This window comes from Schistocerca americana, chromosome 4, assembly GCF_021461395.2.
Source record: "Schistocerca americana isolate TAMUIC-IGC-003095 chromosome 4, iqSchAmer2.1, whole genome shotgun sequence".
In the NCBI taxonomy this organism is placed as follows: Eukaryota; Metazoa; Arthropoda; class Insecta; order Orthoptera; family Acrididae; genus Schistocerca; species Schistocerca americana.
In genome coordinates, this window is record NC_060122.1 from 768,425,223 (window position 1) to 768,450,162 (window position 24,940).

Sequence of the window (24,940 nt, forward strand, 5' to 3'; positions counted from 1 at the left end):
ACGGACGTGTGAAACTGGCCATTGGACAAGTGGAGGTCAACATCAAGGAAAGTGGCATGGGATTTGGAGTAGGACCAGGTGAATCTGATGGAACCAAAGGAGTTGAGGTTGGAGAGGAAATTCTGGAGTTCTTCTTCACTGTGAGTCCAGATCATGAAGATGTCATCAATAAATCTGTACCAAACTTTGGGTTGGCAGGCCTGGGTAAGCAAGAAGGCTTCCTCTAAGCGACCCATGAATAGGTTGGCGTACGAAGGGGCCATCCTGGTACCCATGGCTGTTCCCTTTAATTGTTGGTATGTCTGGCCTTCAAAAGTGAAGAAGTTGTGGGTCAGGATGAAGCTGGCTAAGGTAATGAGGAAAGAGGTTTTAGGTAGGGTGGCAGGTGATCGGCGTGAAAGGAAGTGCTCCATCGCAGCGAGGCCCTGGACGTGCGGGATATTTGTGTATAAGGAAGTGGCATCAATGGTTACAAGGATGGTTTCTGGGGGTAACGGATTGGGTAAGGATTCCAGGCGTTCAAGAAAGTGGTTGGTGTCTTTGATGAAGGATGGGAGACTGCACGTAATGGGTTGAAGGTGTTGATCTACGTAGGCAGAGATACGTTCTGTGGGGGCTTGGTAACCAGCTACAATGGGGCGGCCGGGATGATTGGGTTTGTGAATTTTAGGAAGAAGGTAGAAGGTAGGGGTGCGGGGTGTCGGTGGGGTCACAAGGTGGATGGAGTCAGGTGAAAGGTTTTGTAGGGGGCCTAAGGTTCTGAGGATTCCTTGAAGCTCTGCCTGGACATCAGAAATGGGATTACCTTGGCAAACTTTGTATGTGGTGTTGTCTGAAAGCTGACGCAGTCCCTCAGCCACATACTCCCGACGATCAAGTACCACGGTCGTGGAACCCTTGTCCGCCGGAAGAATGACGATGGACCGGTCAGCCTTCAGATCACGGATAGCCTGGGCTTCAGCAGTGGTGATGTTGGGAGTAGGATTAAGGTTTTTTTAAGAATGATTGAGAGGCAAGGCTGGAAGTCAGAAATTCCTGGAAGGTTTGGAGAGGGTGATTTTGAGGAAGAGGAGGTGGGTCCCGCTGTGACGGAGGACGGAACTGTTCCAGGCAGGGTTCAATTTGGATAGTGTCTTGGGGAGTTGGATCATTAGGGGTAGGATTAGGATCATTTTTCTTCGTGGCAAAGTGATATTTCCAGCAGAGAGTACGAGTGTAGGACAGTAAATCTTTGACGAGGGCTGTTTGGTTGAATCTGGGAGTGGGGATGAAGGTGAGGCCTTTGGATAGGACAGAGGTTTCGGATTGGGAGAGAGGTTTGGAGGAAAGGTTAACTACTGAATTAGGGTGTTGTGGTGCCAGATTGTGTTGATTGGAATTTTGAGGTTTTGGAGGGAGTGGAGCTGGAAGTGGGAGACTGAGTAGATGGGAGAGACTGGGTTTGTGTGCAATGAGAGGTGGTTGAGGTTTGGTGGAAAAATTTTGAAGGGTGAGTGAGTTGCCTTTCCGGAGGTGGGAAACCAGGAGATTGGATAGTTTTTTGAGGTGAAGGGTGGCATGTTGTTCTAATTTGCGGTTGGCCTGTAGGAGGATGCTCTGAATGGCCGGTGTGGATGTGGGAGAGGAAAGATTGAGGACTTTTATTAAGGATAGGAGTTGACGGGTGTGTTCATTGGCTGAGTTGATGTGTAGGTGAAGGATTAGGTGGGTGAGGGCAATGGATTGTTCAGTTTGGAACTGGTATAGGGACTGATGGAAAGAAGGGTTGCAGCCAGAGATGGGAACTTTAAGTGTGAGGCCTTTGGGGGTTATGCCAAATGTCAGACAAGCCTGAGAAAATAAAATATGCGAGCGTAATCTGGCTAGGGTGAAGGCATGTTTGCGGAGGGAATGTAAATAAAACTTAATGGGGTCGTTGTGGGGGTGTTGTGAGGGTGACATGATATTAGAAGGTGGAAAGTGTAACATGAGGTTGAAATGGAAATGAAAGATAAAAATATATGGGGAGAGATAAGGGTGAACTAGAAAGTAACTGGAGATCTGGTATGAAAAAAGGCGAAAAAGTGATGGTTAAGTTGATCCTGTGGTGAACTTGGGTTGGTAGACAGCGATGTGCATGAAGGTTAGGTGGTTGTGTTGCCGCTAAAACACGTAAAAGGACGGAGAAATTCGAGAAAATTTTAAAAATAACGTGTAAATGTATTAAAAGGAGTGGTGTTGTGGTGAAAGATTACGAAAATGGGGTTAACAATAGTCTGACGAAGAAATAATGACGTTAAAACCTGTGGGGAGCGGCTAAAAATGATCAGTGATGTGCGAAAAACGGAAGTGGAAATAAAGTGAAAGTAATTAGAACTAGCCGAAATGGTTGTTAAATCCGTGAAAGCAGCTGTTATTGAACTAGAAACGGTTAGCAGCGGTAGTGTTGAAAGCGGAAAATAAAAATTTAAATTTTTTTGGTTATGGTTTGTAAGTGGGTTACGTATTATTGGGTATATCTAGGCGGGATAAAATTGTATTATGGTAAAAAGGGGAAGGTGAATACAAAGTGAGACTACTGGTAAAAACAGAAAGAGAAAATAAGACGACAGGAAAGATTTCGAAATGCAACAGCGACAATAATAAACGTAATTGTTGGGTTCAAATTAATGATATGGTTATAATAGAGGGAAACATTCCACGTAGGAAAAATATATCAAAAAACAAAGAAATGAAAGTGCTGGCAGGTCGACAGACACACAAACAAGGTAAGTCTTTCCGCTCCCGGGATTGGAATGACTCCTTACCCTCTCCCTTAAAACCCACATCCTTTCGTCTTTCCCTCTCCTTCCATCTTTCCTGATGAGGCAACAGTTTGTTGCGAAAGCTTGATGTTTGTGTTTGTTTGTGTGTCTGTCGACCTGCCAGCACTTTCATTTGGTAAGTCACTACATCTTTGGTTTTTGATATATTTTTCCTACGTGGAATGTTTCCCTCTATTATAACAACATGAACATTTTTTGACAAAAAACATTTCAGGCAGGTCAGAATACTGGCAGCAAAAAAGGACCCCAATCAATCTTGTGTGGACTGGGATGCTGACCTACCTGGATTAAGTATCAATTGCAATTTCAGATGTTCATGCAGATAGAACTAAGTGGATTCTTTAATCAGGAACATTACAGTGCAGATTAAGCCCACCTCAGAAATGAGAAACCATGTATTGAGGAAATCAGATCCTTCTCTGATGGAAGCAATACAAATAGCCAAGCCCAAAGTTTGTTTAGGATGGAAGAAGACATTGTGGCATTCAGCTCTCTGGGACAAGTTGTGCAGAACATTACACCACCTCTGGAGTAGGCTTCATCGGCTCCACGGTTCAGAAGACCCCGGAAAAACTATACGAGTGGCAACAGAGTGCATCAATCAGGCCCTTGCAACAGGTATGCTTTAACAGTTGTGCTGCAGATATGCCCCAACCTGCTGAAGTAAACCAAGTGAGCGATCACTCTATGGAAGTGCACGCTTCTCAGAGCAGAGCACAGCAAATGTACTTAGATGTGTTCTTTGGCGAACACCCTGTGAGGTTCCTGTTGTTCACTGGAGTGTATGTGTCTTACTAACCCAATCTACCTAAGTTAGAGTCACCACTTTTTCAGGCAGCTGAGACAAACCTTTGGGCCTATGGTTGTCATCTACATCTTCATACTCACTCCACAAGCCACCATATGGTGCACAGTGGAGGATACCTTGTATCACTACTAGTTGTTTCCTGTACTGCTCCACTCATAACTAAAGCAAGGGAAAAACAAATGTCTATATGCCTCCGTACGAGCCCTAGTCTCTCATATATCTTCATCATCCTCATGTCAAATGTATGATGGCAACAGTAGAATCGTTCTGCAATCAGCTTTGTGAGGATCATGGGGATGGCCAGAGGATTGTGGATTCTTTAAAGTCCCTCAATAGTGTTTCATGAAAATAACATTACCTTCCCTCCAGGGATTGCTATTTAATTTCATGGAGCATTTCCATAATACCAGTACAGTGGTCGAACCTACCTGAAAGAGATCTAGCAGCACATCTCTGAATTGCCTCAATGTCTTCTTTTAATCTGACCTGGTGTGGATCCCAAACACTTGGGCACTACTCAAGAACAGGTTACAACAGTGCTCTCCTTTACAGACATGTTAAACTTCCCTAGAATTCTCCCAATAAACTGAAGTCAATTGATGTGACTGTGTCAAGCAGCCACTAATAATGCTGTATTTAAACATATGGAAGTGTTTTTCCTACTCATCTGCATTAAATTACATTTTTCTACATTTAGGGCAAGCTGCTATTCATTACACCAACTATAAATTTTGTCTAAATGATCTTGTATCCTTCTACAGTAATTCAGCAATGACACCTTCCCAGATACCACAGCATCATCAGCAAACAGTTGAAGACTGCTCACCCTGTTCATTAGAAAAGTTTCCAGTTTTGCTTGCTTAGAGTCAAGTCATTTTTCCAGAAAATTTCTGGTGGTAGCTGACCCCAATATGAACAATGTTTTTGGGATAGGCTCATTCCACACTTTTGGGTTTATGGTTCATCAAATAGTGCACACCATGCAATCCAAAGGGCCTTGCACTGCCTTAAGAACTCTCTGTGACAGATATGCTCAACATTTTGTCACCTACATTAAAGATACAAATGACTTCGAAACTCATGTCACTATTAAAACGATGGCTTTCCTCGAAGCTTGCATGGTATCCTCAGTTCTAAATGACACCCTCAAAATAGAGCTGAACAGATTCAGTTATGAAGATCTGTTAATATCTGTTCCCCGTAGTCAATGGGCCACTCTCTTGGTCACAGTATAGAAAGTCAATGGTACCTTGAGACTTTGGAAAGATTTAAAAGTAATGATAAATGCACAAGCTGAAACAGAAACTTATCCTCTAATGACCCTGGATGAACTCTTTGCAAAATTAGGTCATGGCACACTATTCAGTAAAAATTATCTTGCAGAGGCATATTTTCAAATCTGCTTGGATGTAGCATCACCAGCTCACTTAGTGGTAATTTGCCACACAGCTTTTAGAATCTGTTCAGCCATTGGCATATTTCAGCATTTTATGGATCAGTTACTGCAAGATATTCCCACCTGTGCCACATACTTTGATGCTATCTTGGTCACAGCTGCAACTCCAGGGGATCACCCCAACAACCTAGAACTTTTTTTCAGAGAATGGCAGCAAAAGGACTTGAATGCAACCAGTTTCATGACTTCCTTGATGCATATCTCAACAAATGGACTGGAACTAATAAGGGATTATGTTGTGGCAACTGATAAATTGCAGACCCCCCCCCCCCTCCCCCATGAATATAAAATATGTAGAAGTTCATTTTGGGTAAGATCAATTATTATGGCCAATACATAGCAAACCTAGAAGAATTCCCTTGCCCATTGAAATAAGTGCACATTTTGAATGGTCACCTTGCTGTCAACATGCTTCCTAGACTTTGCCTTAAGTAGTCACTGGTCTGCCTCTGGTAGTAGCAACTGCTCATATTATCAGGACAGCCCTATCCCATAAATACACTGACACCACAGAGTACCCTATTGCATAAGGTTAGAAGATCTTCTCAAATAGAGCAGGAAGCCCTTGCTAATGTTTACACAGGTCAGAAATTTAAATTATTCCTTTATTGACAGAAATTTCATCATCATTGATTGACACCCATTGCTCAACATATGGCTTGCCAGACCAGACCACCCATCACTTATGGTGCTGGATGTTTCACTGGTATAATTTTCATTTTTCTATCCACTATCATGCAGAGATGTTAAATACAAATGGTGACGCACAGTCTTGATACCTGATCCAGCATTTGATCAACATGAACTGGTGTGTATCCATTTAGACTCAGATCTGGATTCAGCTGTTTCAGCCTTTCTCTAAACACTATATCAATGAAAATAATCAATTTTTGAAAACATAATGTAATTGGACAGATAAAATAATCTACTAACCTAACATCAGCAGGAGAACACACACATAAAAGATATTATGTGTGCAAGCTTTTGAGTCAGTGACTCCTTTTTCTGGCAGAAAGGTTGAAGAGAAAGGAAGACAGGTGAAGGAAAAGGACTGGTGAGGTTTAAGAAAAGGGGTAGAGTTTGGAAAAGTGCCGAGAATCCCAGGTCAGCAGAGACTTACCAGATGGGATTGTGTGACATTGCATCCACCACTCACAAGATCCTGATGTTATATTACCTTGGTCACTTTGTACAACACAGGTGGCTGGAGATGTCTGCCAGCCCCAAATATAGACTCTAATGGCCATGGCAACATCAACTACATCTCAACTGAGGGGTTCTGTTTTGGGTCTTGGACAAGAACCACTGCCCCTTCCTTACTCTTCTCTCTCTTTGGCCATAAGTGCTGTGCATGCTGCACAATGCCCACTGAGATGTGTTTCAGATGAGAAGCTTGTCACAACAGAATGCAGCATGGAACAATATTGATTCTGACACTGAGGACCTGATCTATGAATGTTTCACCTGTCATGCCCATCAAACTGCACCTCCCCATCAGTTCTCTCCCTGGCTCAATACTGCAGAGATGTGAGAATGTATCCACTTAGGTTCTGCTGTGTCAGTTTTGGTCTCCATGTGATTGACTGTGACTGATTTGTTTTCTCACTGCCCTTTAGTGTTTCCCATCACTCAGGTCCCTACTGCCACTACTATTGTTGTCTTGAAAAAAAAAAAAATCTTTTCTCTTGAAGGCAACCCACAGGCTTTAGTTTTGGGTTAATGGAACACCTTTAACCTCCTACGACTTCAAATGGTTTTGCACACCTAGCAGAGTTCAACACCTTTGCACTGCACCCTTCACCCAGCCTTCAACAGTGGTGTGGAACGCATTATCTGCATCTTTAAAACCCAGCTCCACAAGGAAACGATGTCTAACACCACACCTAATGCCATATGCATTTTTTAACAGCTTGAAGGGCCACCCTGATGAGGGCTGCAGTCCAGCAAAGTGTCTTTATGACCACTCTCACCTCACCCTCTTTGATACACCGTGTCCACCAAAAGCACCTGTCATCGCCAAGTGCTCTCCCTTCTGAATGGGCACCCCAGTGTGGGTCAATCAGTTCAGGCACTACCCACTAGGGGAACATTCTCTGCCCACCCACGTCCTTAATGTATACCATGGCCTCTATCCATGAGATTCTGCGGCACTATCAAAGCCGAGCTCAACCCTGACATGCTGGTTAGCAGCCATCTCCCTTGTTGTGAATAAACTGGGCGAGCCCCAGTTGGTTTGTGTATAGATCACCTTCTAGAAAAATTACTATTATAATCATGAGTTATGAAAAGGCTTCAGCTGCCAGTGGCTGTGGTCATGTGTGTGTGAGTTGCATTTGTGTGTGTGTGTGTGTGTGTGTGTTTGTGTGTGTGTGCATATTTGTCATCTATTTTTGACAAAGGCCCTGTTGGCCAAAAGATTGTTTTGTGACCGTCTTTTTGTTGTGCCTATCTGTGACTCAGTATCTCCACTATATGGGGAGTGGCAGCTATCCTTTTCATAATATTGTTACATTCCATCCTGACTTTTCCATTGTGTAATTATGAATTAATACATTTGTTAACAGAACTTTAACTTTACATTCCTTTACATTAGAGCTACTTGTCAGTCTTTTCTGTAACATTCTGTATAGACCTGACTAGATATTAATTCTGTTTTTATTGGATAAGGCTTCCTCATAGCTAAATACAATAACTGCAAAAACTCTGAGGTCGCATCTAATATTGTGTACTAAGTTGTCATTAATCTACATTACAATCACCACCCCCCCCCCTCTCTCTCTCTCTCTCTCTCTCTGTGTGTGTGTGTGTGTGTGTGTGTGAGAGAGAGAGAGAGAGAGAGAGAGAGAGAGAGAGAGAGAGAGAGAGAGAGGGAGGGAGGGAGGGAGAGAGAGAGATATCAAATGCAACAAATCTCAAGATAATTTTGGTTTACAACCAATAAAGAATATGCTCACTTACTGTGTTTTATCTTTGCTGCATCAAGCTGATTGGAAGACTCTGTTCGACTAGATGTCAATTGATCAGGGTCTGAATCTGATTCATCAGAATCCACCTCAGTTTTCCTACTTCCTCTTCTCCTTGTTGCAGTTTTTATTACCTGAAATTATACACAGTACTAATTTTATAGTAATAAATAATGTAGGATCTGGAAGATGAAACTGAAAAACATTGTATTCACAGGTACATAAACTGGAATTTACTTACTGGTGAAAGAGGTGTGTCAAACTTTTCATTAAAAAAGATGAAGGTTGTGAGAGAAAGTTTAAGGATATGCCTAAATGTAAGAATGCAACAATCAAATTATGTACTTACAGGTGTAACCCTTGGCCTGGAACAAAGACTTTCTAGGCTGATACCATAGGGGAAGTTAGTGTGTTGTGTGTCTTTACTCTCTCATGAAGGTGGCTGCGATGAGTTCATGTGTAAACCTGGATTTTTATATTGTTGATGATGCACATATGATTATTAATAATCCTTTAAAGAGACAGCAATTCAAATGGAAAAAAATTCTTGTTCACTTGTTTGAGAAGGGCATTACTAAGGCAAAGAAGAGGATTGAAGAGGAAAATACTAACCTGTTCTGATAATAACATGAGAGTAATGTAGGCGTTGTTCACTAAGGTATTGATGTGAAATATGCGTGAGCTTGTATTTCCGTACAAGGTAAGAGAGAAGCTGTAACTAACTTTAATTCAAGGGCAGAAATTGATATGACAATTCTATTTTGCAGAGGAAGAACTTACTTCTTTGTCTCACCTAACACGCAGTCTTTATGTTACAGATAAACAGCTCTTGCTCCCTGAAACATTATCTGTGAATGTAATTAGTTAAGTGAGCATGTTTCGCACGCCTAAAAACAGATGCAGTTTATAAGATATTGCAGTTTAAATTACAGTGTCATCATAAAATACCTGTGGCAAATCTTTGTGCTCAGAAGCATTTTGACAAAATATTCAATAGCTAATGACACATCAGCGGTTTTTTTTTCTGTCTTGGAGGACATAAAATGGGGTTAAGGAAAACAGGCTTAAAATTCTGTAATGACCAGAGACCACTGAAACACAACAAAAATGAGTTTCTCCAGCCCTTCAATAGTTTTGCTTCCTCAAAACCCTTCTTATTTTTTACTGAATTATTTACATACACATTAGACTTTTGCCACCTTTTTTAGAGATGTTCTTTTGATCTTAAACTCTATATTCCTGAGATTATTTTCATTATAAAATTACTACACAATATTTTGAAAAATCTTTGAGAGAGAATTATTTTTTCTCAGAGTTCAAAAATGTATGTAAATAAAAGAACATACTGCATGTGGTGGTGGTGATGCACACCCTTCAGTCATAGCTTGTTCGTGATACATAAAACTGTGCAGAAGAGTGTTGTTTGGGTCTACACCAGGACCTGATAGCTGGAATGTTGCATATGGTGATATGTCCTCTGATGTTTCTGCAAAAACAAACATACTGAAATCAGAACACATACCTACACCATAAATCCCATGGAGTGTAGGTATCCACATGCTCATATTATTACAATTGCTTTGAGGCTAAACATGACTACCCACTGAAACTGTGCACATCAGTCAAACTACAGTTTTTTTGAAATTTCACTGCACAGAAGAACATCAAAGAAAATTTTCACTCAGACAGTCCTGAGGCTTTCTTTACCTGGTATTTTATCACCACTAGCTTGCAAAGCTACCTTGTGGATTGTGGCATAATATCTTTCCCTCTGAGCTTCGGCATTCTGCTGATTGTCCAAGGTCTCTTTCAGTGGCCGGTTTTGCTCTAAAACGGTTGCCCCTAAAATATGGTATTTTACAAGCCAATGAGTCACATGAAAAGATAACAAGACAAATTAAGAAATATATGATTCAAAGGCACAAATAATATAGTTATTTTATCCTCTTTGCTAACTTTGAAGCCATGTTTTACAATTTAGTATTGTCTTACTAATAAGAGAAGTATTCACTCACTTTTACATCTAGTTTTACAAATATGCAAGCTGCGTCAGAACCTGAGTGTAAAAACTTTTCTGGTGTGTTGCAATAATGAAAATACATAACTCATTAGTAACTTTACCTGATTTAATACAACAAAAGTGAAAGACCTTAAATTCCTTTAAGTAATTTCACAACAGAGTTCCAAAATTAATCAAGGTTATAATACTCTAATGAAAGTGTAATTTCTGACCTACACAGAGAATTGTTATTGAATGCAAAACGAAACAAGGCAGTTGTTTTAAGCATCAGAGATGTTTTTTCTACTGTAACCTTGTTTTTATCTGACCAATTCAGGAAAATTATCCTCTATGTTTTCAGGAAATGTTACAAGGGGCATTCAATAAGTAATGCAACACTTTTTTTTCTAAAAACTGTCTGGTTTTATTCCGGATTCCAGTATGCCATATTATTCCCCACTCTATTTTTCAACATAATCTCCATTCAATTACGATGGCCTTATGCCACATTAATGGGAGTGCCTGTATACCTGCATTGTACCACTCTAGTAGTCAATATTGGAGCCAAATTCATGCTGCATCAATAACCTCTGCATCATCCACATACCGTTTCCCTAGGGGCCGAAGTGGGAATATTCCACATGTCCCACAATAAATTCCACATCTTTTCATCTGAATTTGGCTGAGAAAAAAAAAGTTGAATTATTTATTGAATGTCCATCCTATAAGCAGCAGAGTGTAAGCTGATACTGAAAACTAATGCATAAGATTGAGTCATGTTGCACATCACGGTATTTTTCTTATTTCCTTACTCACAAACATTTCTTGGGTCTCTAAAAATACTTTAACTTCATCCAGACAACAGGGACATGTGTCGATAATCAGGCAACAGATTTCTACCTGACTAGGATTCTGTAACACAGTTCTTTTCCAGCTTTTTATGAGTTGCCACTAAGATGATATGTGATTAATCAAAATTTTCTATTTGGAAGCATCCGGTGAAGTTATTAAAACTGTGGATGGTCACGTAAATTATTTAACAACCAAGGTACTGGACAATTTAGGAGTAAAGGAAATCAGTCACCAAAAAGCAGAAGCGTTTAGTCTTTGACACACACACACACACACACACACACACACACACACACACACACACACACACGCGCGCACGTGCGCGTGCGCATATATGGTGCCAGCTGAATGCACATTTTGTGTCCAGCTGGCACCATGTAGGGACATTGGTGTGTGTGTGTGTGTGTGTGTGTGTGTGTGTGTGTGTGTGTGTGTGTGTTGTTGTTGTTGTTGTATTACAGTTTCAGAAAGGATTTACTCCAAAAGCTAGCAAGTTTACTCGCTTTTATGCCTGTACCTGTCAACGTTTCACCATTTCTGCTTCTGAGTGAGTGATCTCCTTTACTCCTAAAGCACTTAGATGCTATCAGAACTTTTCCACCATAAGAGTAATGGATGACATCCACATGTGCTTCATTAAACCAAATCACTACCCATACTGTTTGTGGCACAAAACTCCTATAGCGACAAAATTTTACTCTCACCAAGGAATCAAATAACAACAATTTTTTTTTTGTCATCAGTCTTTTGATAGGTTTGATACCATTTTTCAGTGTTTCCTGTCTTGCACTCATCTTTTCATATCTGTTTAACTATTACACTCAACAACCTCTATAATCTCTTTTGCACATTTTAGTTTTGGTCTAAACTAAAAACAATAAATTATTTTCTGCGATACAATGTCATTCAGATGCTGCTTGGGGGGTCTTGGGGTCAGCACACCACTCTCCCAGCTTTCCAGACACTGGAACTGCTCCTTCTTCTTCAAACACATTCTCAATTGGCATCATAAGACTGAGTGGACACCATTCCAGTCCTCCACCATGGAAAAATCCCTGGTAATACTGGGAATTGAACCCAGATTTTCCACATGGCAATCAGACATGCAACCACTCAGCTACAGAGGCAGACCTAGTAGTGGTCTTCTTGTACTATTTTTTTCCTCTCTACTGTTCCTTTCTGTGCCTTGGTAACTATTCCTGAACCCAAAGCAGACATGCCCCTTTTCCTGGTAAGAGTTTTCCACAGAATTCTATCCTCATTTATTCTTTTTAGTAATTCTTCATTTTGTTCTTTATCTGTCCGTATAATTTTTGATATTTTAAGTTTCTTCCTGCAAATATTTCTGATAGTCAGTATTTCACTACCATACAATGCTCTGCTCCAGACATTTATTTTCCAAACTTCTTCATCAGCACCATATTAATATTTGATTTCAGTAGACTCCTTTACTGATTAAAGCTTTCTTTGCTTTTGACAATCTCCTTCTTATATTCTCCTTGCTTTGGGTATTCTGTGTAATACTCATTCCAAGGAATGCATTTATGAATAGTCTCTTACTTGGAGGCAGGTCAGGGTGACTTCATCTTGTCAGAGTGATCAATATAGAGTATGTCATTGCCAGGCAGTTGACTTCACTGGATGCAGTTTATATTTGTAGTCTCTTATTGCCAACCCATCTCTCACAATTACACAGCCCTCTGACTAAAGAATGTTGTGTCACAATGTGTTTCCCTGGGCATCCTTGACTGTTTTGCCTGCTTGCAAATTTCCCCATATTTCCACATGCCTGATAATCAGCAGAATGATGTGTATTGCCCTGGATGATGGAAAAGAAAAACGATTTCCTGTATTGTTTTGACAATTTTTCTCTGCTGGATATGTTATCTGTGATTCTTATACATTTTCTGCTTCATTGCCTTCAGGACTGATTGCATATTTGCACTGCATGTAGTATATTCTTTGGGAAGGAAAATGAAAATATGACTGTGCAAAACAAATGAACAACTACACGAGTCACCTTGGTTTGAACCATCAATGCAGCGTGCCTCTCTAAATTGTTACAAAATAAGGCTTTGGAACTTAAATCTAGAATTCATTTGTTCATAAAATATGTCTGATCTAGAACAATCTTGGACCTGTTAAGAAGTCACGGTGGAGATCTGCACCAAACTTGACATAAAACTTTGAAATTAGCCACACCTATCTCTAAAAAGCAACCTTTTGGAGTATCTTGTTTTTTTACTCTGTTTTTATGTCATCAATCCCACCCTTTATGTTTCAGCATAGGTAACTTATTAGCTACTCATCCTCCTCTTCTATCTCAAATATTGTTAATATTCATTCTCCCTTTTATTCTCATTGAAACATTGAGATTATTTGAAGTGCATACATGGGGTGAAATATACTTCAAAGATATATGATCTACACAAATTATTGTTGTGAAATGACAGTAAACACTAATGCATATAACTTGTATAAAGAGCTCCAAGTAAGACAAAAGAAGCACCATAAAGGAATTGTCTGTATGGGATGGAAATCAGCAGATGTGATGTACATGCACAGAAAAACAAATGATTACAATTTCAGAAAAACTAGATGAGAGAAATTCAAGAGAAAGAGCTTCACAAATCGAGCAAGTCAATAACATGTTGGTTAACCTCTGGCCCTTATTTTATGCAAGCAGTTATTTGGCTTGGCAATGATTGATGGGGTTGTTGAATGACCTCCTGAGGGATATCATGCCATTCTGTTCAACTGGCATGTTAGATCATCAAAATCCCAAGCTGGTTGGAGGGTCCTGCCCAGAATGCTCTCAATGTTCTCAATTGGGAAGAGATCCAGCAACCATGCTGGCTGAGGTAGGGCTTGGCAAGCATGAAGACAAACAGCAAAAACCCTCACTGTGTGCAGGCAGGTGTTATCTTGCTGAAATGTAAGCACAGGATTTCTTGCCATGAAGGGCAACAAAATGGGGTGCAGAATATCATTACATACCGCTCTGCTGTAGGTGTGCAGAGGATGACAACCAAAGGAGTCCTGCAATGAAAAGAAACGGCACCCCACACAAACAGTTCTCATTGTCAGGCTGAATGGTGGGTAACAGTCAGGCTGGTATCCCACAGCCGTCCAGGACGTCTCCAGACGCATCTTCACCCTAGAGTCTCATTGATTGGAGTAGCCCTGGACAGTGGTGGGATACCAATTTGACCGTCACCTGCCTTATGGCCCAACAACCAGGAGTGATGGTCTGGGGTGCCTTTTCTTTTCATAGCAGGAGCACTTTGGTTGTCATCCCTTAAAGCACAGCAATAAGTCAATGATATTTATGGTCAGTTTTGTTGTTCTTCATGGCAAGCCATCCTGGGAATACATTTCAGCAAGATACTGCCTGCCCGCACATGCCAACAGTTTCTACTGCTTGTTTTCATCCTTGCCAAACCTTATCTTGGCCAGCAAGTTCACCGGATCTCTCCTCAACTAAGAACGTTTGGAGAACTGTGGGAAGAACCCTCCAAACATCTAGGGATTTTGACAATCTAACATATCAGTTAGACAGAATTTGGAGTGATATCACTCAGGAGGACATCCAAAAACTCTGTCAATCAGTACCAAACTGAATAATTGCTTTCATAAGAGACAGAGGTGGACCAGTAAGTTACTGATAAGATCAACTTGTGAAGCTCTTTCTCTTGAATATCATCCAATTTTTTCTGAAACTGTAATCATTTGTTTGTCTGTACATGCACATCACATCTACCAATTTCCATCCCATTCAGATAGTTCCTTCATGGTGTGCCCTTTTTTGTGCTATGGAGTATGTGCTGTATTGTTTGTTCACTATTTTAGTCTTGGAAATTGTATGAAACTTACTATTTCTCCAGCAAAGGGCAGCAGCAGCGCCAGCTCCCACTACTGCCACAAAGGCCACAACAAGTGGAATTATTATTCTAATGTCTGCATAAAAAGGAGATGATGGACTTCCTCCATTCATTAACTCCAATGGTGGCAATTCTGGAATATGAAATACTAAGCATCAACTCAAACAGAATATGATTAGAATCAAAATGATTTATATGTGATCAATTTCAATAATGCAGTAGTTTCTTATGACAATTAATAACAGGTCAGCACACATTCAAGGCTTTGGAAAGTAAGTGGTGTTTGTTACTAATATGGCATCCCTGAACACGAAAATGGTATCATCTTTTTTTCCCTATCACCCTCTGTTTTTCCTGCACAGCTACCCCCTCCTCTCAATCTACTGCATTATATTTACTATTGGCTGTCAAATTTGTGTTATGTAGTATAATTTATATACATGTGGCAACATTGTTTCTGTGTAGGATGCTGGAGTTGATGAGGGAGAATGAACTTCAAAGCAGATGCTTCATTACGACCACAGATATCAACAACTCAGTGAGTGTGACAGCTAGAAGAAGAGGCTTATGCGTGTTGTTGTGAGTGGTGTTATTTCATCGAAGCCAAGTTCAAAATGTCATCGAAGTCAAGTTCAAAATGTCAGGAAGGCAGTGTGCTAATGGCCCGTATACATTTTGTTACATATGTGTAGCTTACATGATATAAGTACAAGATGCTGAGACAATTAATAGAATTTGTGCAGAAATTATATTTTTCTTTTTTGACATTAAGTTTGGAGATCAGGACATGTCATTTGCTTCAAATCTTGTCTCTCATATATGTGTGGAGTGATTAAGGAAATAGAGTGAAAGTAAAATGAAGTGTTTGAACTTCGCTAAGCACTAACAGAAGAGTCAGGTCAATCATTGGTTTCTCTGTATGATGAAAGTAGCAGGATACAAGGGAAACATGATAAAAATACTCAGATTTGGCAGTTATACCTGTCTCTCATGGTCCAGGCTATCAATCCACTCTCTACTAACATCAATGGATACATTTAAATTCTCTGAACCAGAGTTAAGTCATGAAAGTAGTAAATCTGACTACTGCAAGTGTGTTACTGATAGGACCCCAACTTCTTACTCATACAGAAGTTAACAATCAAGAGAATAGCTATGTAGGACAAATATTTTATGTAAGTGGCCCTTTGTATATCCTCACTCAGTTTCTAGATGGTTCATTACTTCCAATTAGGGGACTCTAGTAAGACACTGAGTGCACTCAACAGGTACGCAGCACACATAGGTAATTTGTTTATGATCTTAGCTGACCAAAGCTACTAGGAAAACTACCGTAGTCTAAACTTACTTGCAATAGTCTATGATACCCAATGGCAGTTATACAACTCAACTCTCAAAAAATGCAGCACAGCTTCTGAGATCACATCTCAGTGAAAGTAATTTTCTTGCATACAGTACATCATATTCAATGTTCAGAAATAATTATAAAGACTTAAGGGGATTTTTTGTTGAAGATGATTTAATGGTGTTTTGGATGACACTACTAGATTAGTGATGAAAGTGGGAGCTCCAAACTATGACAGTAAGCAATGGCGGTTACTTGTAGATTCTTCAAAGCAAAATATGAAAGCAGTGTTGTTACATACTGGAAATAAGCTAGCTCCAATTTCAATTGCAGATTCAGTACACTTAATAGAGACATGCAGTACTATGAGTGTACTCGCTCAAAATGTGAAGTATGAAGAACACCATTGGTTTGTATGTGGTGACTTTAAAGTGACTTGTATTTTTCTCTGCCAGCCAAAAGGGTGTACCAAGATGCTATGCTATATGTGTGGATAGGCCACTACTACTACTAGTAGTAGTAGTAGTAGTATCATGAGCACTGGAGTAAGAGAGAGTGGCCTAAGAGGAAAAACCTGATACAGGGATCGAAGAACACTGTGAATGAGCATTTGGATAAACCATATCATATTTCATTGCCTCCACTGCACAAAAAATTAGGACTGATGAAGTGGTATATGAAAGCATTGGACAAAAAAGGAAACTGTGTCCAATACCTGTGTAGCCAGTTCCGAAATCTATTGGCTGCAAAGTTGAAAGAAGGGATATTTGTTGGATTGCATGTAAGTAAGTTGGTGCCTGATAAAAATTTTGAAAGTACAATGATGGAAACAAAACAGTTCTGCATTGTTTCCTTGGACAGAATAAACAGCCTGATTATAAGGGAATAGTGCAAGATATGCTATAGTCATCCAAACAGTTAGGTCCTCCAGACAATTTTCAGGACAATTTGGCTGAAACATCAGAGTAACATGCTGACTGGTTCCATCAGAAACTTAAAACTCTGGAACATGATTATCAAGGTTTCTGGGGAATAAACATGGTGTCTGACTACTGGTGGCTTATCACACATGAAGAAGTCACACGCAAAATGAAGGAAATCAAGCATTCGTTCAAGAGTAAACATAAACGGAAGGAATACCTCCACCTGGAACGTGTCCAAATCACCATATTGCTTCTTATAATTATTACATCTTTCATGAAACTTTATTTTACCCTTTTATTGTTCCATTTTATCTCCATCTTCCTGTAATTGTTTTCTGATGTCACTAAGAACAGATTTCAAAGATTATGATGAGGATGATGATGGTTCGAAAACCTCATGTGCTGTAGAGAAACAGGCCTTAGATTCGTGATCAGCGCATTCCATTTAGTCAGAAATTCATATTATCATACAAACTCAGATGAAAAGTCAAAATTTCTAGATGTGTGTAATCATTCCCCATGTGTGTTGTTGTGGTCGTCAGTCTTGAGACTGGTTTGATGCACCTCTCCATGCTACTCTGTCCTGTGCAAGCTTCTTCATCTCCCAGTACCTACTGCAACCTACATCCTTTTGAATCTGCTTAGTGTATTGATTTCTTGGTCTCCCTCTACGAATTTTACCCTCCACGTTGCCCTCCAATACTAATTTGGTGATCCCTTGATGCCTCAGAACATGTCCTACCAACCGATCCCTTCTTCTAGTCAAGTTGTGCCACAAACTTCTCTTCTCCCCAATCTTATTCAATACCTCCTCATTAGTTATGTGATCTACCCATCTAATCTTCAGCATTCTTCTGTAGCACCACATTTCGAAAGCTTCTATTCTCTTCTTGTCCAAACTATTTATCGTCCACGTTTCACTTCCCTACATGGCCACACTCCATACAAATACTTTCAGAAATGACTTCCTGACACTTACATCTATATTCGATGTTAACAAATTTCTCTTCTTCAGAAACGCTTTCCTAGCCATTGACAGTCTACATTTTATATCCTCTCTACTTCGACCATCGTCGGTTATTTTGCTCCCCAAATAGCAAAACTCCTTTACTACTTTAAGTGTCTCATTTCCTAATCTAATTCCCTCAGCATTACCCAACTTAATTCAACTACATTCCATTATTCTCGTTTTGCTTCTGTTGATGTTCATCTTATATCCTCCTTTCAAGACACTATCCATTCCGTTCAACTGCTCTTCCAAGTCCTTTGCTGTCTCTGACAGAATTACAATGTCATCAGCAAACGTCAAAGTTTTTATTACTTCTCCATGGATTTTAATACCTACACCAAATTTTTCTTTAGTTTCTTTCACTGCTTGCTCAATATAAAGATTAAATAACGTTGGGGATAAGCTACAACCCTGTCTCACTCCCTTCCCAACCATTGCTTCCCTTTCATGTCCCTCGACTCTTATAACTGCCATCTGGTTTCTGTACAAATTGTAAATAGCCTTTCGCTCCCTGTATTTTACCCCTGCCACCTTCACAATTTCAAAGAGAGTATTCCAGCCAACATTGTCAAACGCTTTCTCTAAGTCTACAAATGCTAGAAATGTAGGTTTGCCTTTCCTTAATCTAGCTTCTAAGATAAGTCGTAGGGTCAGTATTGCCTCACGTGTTCCAATATTTCTACGGAATCCAAACTGATCTTCCCCGAGGTCGGCTTCTACTAGTTTTTCCATTCGTCTGTAAAGAATTCGCGTTAGTATTTTGCAGCTGTGGCTTATTAAACTGATTGTTTGGTAACTTTCATATCTGTCAACACCTCCTTTCTTTGGGATTGGAATTATTATATTCTTCTTGAAGTCTGAAGGTATTTCACCTGTCTCATACATCTTGCTCACCAGATGGTAGAGTTTCGTCAGGACTGGCTCTCCCAAGGCCGTCAGTAGTTCTAATGGAATGTTGTCTACCCCTGGGGCCTTATTTCGACTCAGATCTTTGAGTGCTCTGTCAAACTCTTCACGCAGTATCATATCTCCCATTTCATCTTCATCTACATCCTCTTCCATTTCCATAATATTGTCCTCAAGTACATCGCACTTGTATAAACCCTCTATATACTCCTTCCACCTTTCTGCTTTCCCTTCTTTGCTTAGAACAGGGTTTCCATCTGAGCTTTTGATATTCATACAAGTGGTTCTCTTTTCTCCAAAGGTCTCTTTAATTTTCCTGTAGGCAGTATTTATCTTACCCCTAGTGAGATAAGCCTCTACATCCCTACATTTGTCCTCTAGCCATCCCTGCTTAGCCATTTTGCACTTCCTGTCAACCCATAGAAGTTACTAAAATTTGCACACATAGCAGAGGTCCTTACAGTAAAGGGGCAAGACAAAAATGTGGTTCATGAACATTGTTATTATGTCACAACTCCATCCACAGAATTAACAAAAGCTGAATAACATCTGTATCTCAACATCATCTTGATCTCCAATCACAGACTCAATTTGCAGCCTTTAACAAAAGGAAACTGACTGCCCCAGATTTACATCTCCTTGTGTCACTGAAACATTATGATATATTTCCAGAGTGAGATTTTCACTCTGCAGCAGAGTGTGCATTGATATGAAACTTCCTGTCAGGTTAAAACTGTGTGTCGGACTGAGACTCAAACTCGGGACCTTTGCCTTTAATGGGCACTTGCCTGAGAAAGGCAAAGGTCCCAAGTTCGAGTCTTGGTCCGGCACATAGTTTTAACCTGCCAGGAAGTTTCATTATGATATATTACTTGAAAGTCTACAAGTGGAAACTCTAAAAGGAAACCTGCAAGTAAAATGCAGTGTCAATATGGAATATGTACAAAAATGTGCTGTATCAACCTGCAATACTTTTAACGCACTGCATAACTGAGTAAAAAATAAATAAATCAAGAGAACAGAAGAAACCAATTACAATGTCTGAAAACTGGTTATTGTATAGACAGCAAATGGCCCTGAGCACTATGGGACTTAACTTCTGAGGTCATCAGTCCCCTAGACTTAGAACTACTTAAACCTAACCAACCTAAGGACATCACACAAATCCATGCCCAAGGCAGGATTCGAACCTGAGACTGTAGCAGCAGCGTCGCTCCGGACTGAAGCAGCAGCAAATAAAGAAATAAGAAAGACCTAAATACCAATTTCTTTTCATACCATGATAGAGTGAAAGAATGTGTCCATTGCTGTTGTTCTGTTTTACACAGCAACCTGCTGAAGTGTGCCTTATGAATGAGGAATAGCAGTATGAGATGGTAAGTCGGAAGGGTAATGTGTGATAAATTAATTAAAACTTGAAAAGAAAATAAGAGGAGCACATAGTTGTAATGGCAAATGATAAAGTGTGTATTAAAAAAAAAAAAGAATTGGAAAAAATGTAAAATTAAAGGAGACAGAATGGCTAGCAATCAATTCCCTTCATGAGGCAAACTTCAGAACACTGCTGATATACAGCATGTTCATTTTACCTGAAGACACTGAAATATCTTGAAAACTACACGTCGGATCAAAAAGAAGTTATAATTCAAATTTGTATGTTCTGGGGGGCAGAGTTGAGGGGTGAAGGGAGGGGGGGGGGGGGAGGTGGAAATCCAATGGTACCACAATCATCAACTCGGCAACTTTGAAATCTTCCATGGGAACCACCGTTTCTTAATGCAGAATGCAATGCTATGGCAAAATCTCCATACGTTTTGTCTGAAGCATTTTCTTCATTTCACCGTTGATGGAGCTGTCATCAGTGGAATAGAAATGGGTTCAAAATTGTAATTTATGACATGCCACTCAATGGCCCTTGTATATCCAATGGCACGTCTGATCCTACCTCCATGCTGTGAGGGTATGACAGGCCAGTATTGCATAACTTCTAACTGCAAACCCCCATTCACAATTTTGTATAAGTCTGCAACTCGTGGTCTAGGGGCTAGCGTTGCTGCCTCTGGATCACGGACTCCTGGGTTCGATTCCCAGCCACCATGGCTGTGCAGCGAACTATGATGTATCATAACAGGCAGTACACTGCAACAAGAGCTCACATATCGTGCAGACATAGAGCAGATAGTGGCTTTAAACATTACAATACTTGCAAAGTGTTTATTGCCTGCACACCTGCCTATCATGTGGAGAACAGATGTGCAAGTGGGTGATGCATGACATAACCACAGAAGAAAAAAGTGTAATGATACTCATTTACAGAGACTGTAGGAGAATCATTGAGGCTGCTGTTGCCCTGTATGCCAAGCATTTTCCAGAGAAAGCTAGCTCTTGTTTGTTATTTTACAAGATTGTTAACACCTTAACATCTGATGGCAGCATACAGATCGGCAAAAGGAAATGAATTAAGTTACAGGAGAACCTAATGAAATAGCTGTACTAGCGACAGTGCACGACAATCCATGGGTAAGCACCCCACAATTACACCGCAATTCCAGTATGTCTGTAGGTAGTATTGTCACAATACTGCATCATCATTAAGTATCATCCATACCACGTGTCACTGGATCAAGAAATTCATGTCACCAATTTCCATAACTGGGTAGCATTTTGCGAATGAGCCTGTCAACAAATGCAAACAACCCCCACATTCTTTGGCCAGGTACTATTTTCTGACAAGTCTGCATTCACAAACCATCATAGCACTAACCTCCATAACAGGCAGTACTGGAGTGTAGACAATCCCAACTGTTTATGGCAAGTTGATCACAAATGTCATTGATTGGTTAAAGTATGGCGTGGCATCATGGGGAACAAATTCATTGGTCCACATTTTATCAATGGCAAACTGAATGGACACAAATACTGAACACTTTTGGATCAGGAACTGCTGGTACTACTGTTAGATATTGTCCTGGATGTTCAACAATGTATGTGGTTACAGCATGACAGTTGCATTGCACAACTGAAGCATGGGAGCTATCTGACCATGTTTACACTGGTTGGTGGGTCAGCAGAGGTGGCTATTAATTGACCTGGTAGGTCGCAGGATTTGACATCACCAATTTCTTTCTGTGGGGATATTTAAAACATAAGGTGTACCAGCAAGTGCCAACAGGCTATGAAGACAATGTTTGACAACATCAAAAATGCCTGGTCTGACATTCCCACAGATACGCTTCTGTCCTGTGTATGGTCATTTGAAAAGCAGACCACTAAGTGTATTGAAGTTGCTGGTACTTTGTTTGAACACTCATTCTAATTGGAAACACAGAGTAGCATTCACCTGGAGCCACGGCCACAGTGCCGCGTCGATCAGTCCCTTATTCAATATGTCAAATAAATACAATATTGTAAATGGGGTTTCCGATTAGAAATTATGATATACTGGCCTGTTCTACCCTCGCAACATGGAGGTGGGGTTCCACGTACCACTGAAAATTCAAGGGTCATTGAGTAGCAAGTCATAATTTATGATTGTGTGACCATTTATATTATGCTGATTACACCAACATCTGTGGTGAAACAAAGCAAATGTTTCAGACAAAATGTAAGTAGAGTTTGCCATAACTGTAATCTACAACAAGAAATGGGGGTTCCCATTGAAGAGTTCAAAGCCACCCACTGCTACCCAAGTTGGGGCTGGGTGGGGGGTCGAGTGTGGTATCATTGGACAGACAAGTTTGAATTATAACTTTTTTTTATCTGACGTGTAGTTTTTGAGATACTTCAATGTCTTCATTTAAAATGAACACCCTGTATATACACAAAAGTGGAGAAAAACAGAACTGGTAGTTCTTTCCTAAAAAAGGAAAGACGGAGAGATTGGGGACAGTTAGGAAGAAGGGATAGGTAACTCAGACCCTAGGTTGAGAGGGAATCATCTGTTGCAAGGATGAGAGGAGACAAAAACAAAGTGAGCTGTATCAGAGAGAGTAGGAGGTCAAACATAGTGCACTAGTAAGAACTGTACCAGCTACAGTCCAGAGACGATAGGATAGAGTACAAAGTACAGCTGGATTAAGGGGAAGTGAGACAGAAGTGAAACTAATTGTTCAATTAAGAATTAGGAGGAAAACAGAAAAGGAGACATAGAAACAGCCAAAAAGAGAGGGAGAGATAAATTTAGGCAAAAAGGTAATAGAATAAATAATTGAGAAAATAAAGAAATACCATTAAAATAAATTAACTTAATAAATAAGGAAGATGGGGAAAGTTGTTAATGGGGGTTAAGTCCACAAGGATGGAAATATGCAATGATATACTGGAGAACATTCCCATCTGCAAAGTTGAGGGGAACTATAGCAGGGTGCAGGTAAGAAGGCAGCAGTGTGGTGTGTTCTGTGCAGAGAAAGACAAAGAATCTTTACAGTGTCACCAGTGAGCTCTCTGTCTATGACACACACCTCACACTGCAGTCGTCAGATACCTTGGTAACTGGCATCACTGGGATGAGTGTTACTCCGAGCCACTGTTTTTCTGCTTCTGGCTAACAAAATTTATATGCTTGAAAAACTATCACTGTCACTTCTTAATATAATACTCATTGTGTCTGCTTGATGTCACCCATAATGAACTCATAGTGGTTAACTAACCTGACCATATCTAAACTAACATGAAAATCAACGCTACATGTTATACACGCATCTCAATGTGTGTGCTACGGGCACACATCGGAATGACACTATCGCCTGGAGCATCATGTGATACACTACTCCTTGCCACTGCGCATCACCCCACCACCTGCCCTCTTGTGAGCACATTGCTTTAGTACCATGTCAGAGGATCCAAATGCTCAGTGGGGTGCAGCAGACATTCGGGTCTATTAAGCCATCTTACAGAGCAATCTGTTCCAATACCGCCCAGTTGGCAAGAGTGCTCCTGTATTTCCCTCAGATCACTTGTGGGCAGGTGCAGGTAGTGTAGGCTATCCACCAGGCAGCCCAACTGCACATGTTCTGCGCATGCACCAGCCACTTGGCCGCTCCAGTCCATGAGTGATCGGCAGGTGCAGTACTGTCACCGAGGGTACAGGCTGGCTGCGTGACTGCTGTGCATCTGCTGTTTGCCTATCCCCTTCTACCTGCAGCTATAAGGACCCAGCTGCCAGCCAGCAGGCATACTGCTGTGCATCTGCTGTTTGCATATCCCCTTCTACCTGCAGCTATAAGGACCCAGCTGCCAGCCAGCAGGCATGCCAGCTGGAATACCCTGTTACAGAGGACATTCAGCAAGAGTACTCCCTGTGGTATTGGCCATTATAGGGTCAGCCGCACATTCAAATATGCGCGCCGCCAGTTACTAAGCCGTGTTTGCTACAGCTGCCACTGCAGCACAAGGGCACTGCCATGAGTAATTACACTGCTGCTAATGAGATGCAAGCATCCCGTCTCCAGAGCTCCTGTAGTGGGTGTTCAAACATTCATGCACTGAGCCCATTTCGTGTTTTTGCCAGTTGAATAACGTTTACAGACTTTCATAGTGGACAGGCATCGACACCTTCTGAACAGTCATTGTACTGACAGTGAAAGATTTATAAATCTTTTGTATCTGTATATATTTCTACATTCAAATCTACTGTTAGTAACTGATACTGCAAATATAGGAATAATGTTATGTATTATTTCAACTATTTTATATCAGATGTAGAATAAATTAATATCCGAATTCTCTGTTATGAATGGCAACTGTTCTCCACTCCTGTATCCACTAAAGAAACACACAGTGTGCAAAGAGACACACAGCATACTGGTGACGAGAAAAAGAAAGTGGAAAAAGGAGCTATGGAAACCAGAGCAGAACAATTTTTTCTTTCTATTGAATTCTTTTTTGTTTGTGTGCATACACTAAGCTCAAGTATTTAAGTGAAGATATTTACTGAATCATGGCAAACTGTGGAGAGCAACATCAAAGTGCTGAGTAGCATTTCTTGTTCAGTTT

General features: G+C 40.4%; 1 protein-coding gene across 1 annotated transcript in view; it reads right to left on the reverse strand.

Moving 5' to 3' along the window:
• LOC124613789 (Down syndrome cell adhesion molecule-like protein Dscam2) overlaps positions 1 to 24,940 on the reverse strand; it is a 273,808-nt gene that overhangs the window by 13,989 nt on the left and 234,879 nt on the right. The window contains exons 22-25 of the mRNA XM_047142510.1: positions 14,756 to 14,896; positions 9,739 to 9,873; positions 9,378 to 9,517; positions 8,027 to 8,165 (exon numbers count right to left, since the gene is read on the reverse strand). Coding sequence (XP_046998466.1) covers positions 8,027 to 8,165; positions 9,378 to 9,517; positions 9,739 to 9,873; positions 14,756 to 14,896 — 555 coding nt within the window. The remainder of the gene's footprint in view (positions 1 to 8,026; positions 8,166 to 9,377; positions 9,518 to 9,738; positions 9,874 to 14,755; positions 14,897 to 24,940) is intronic.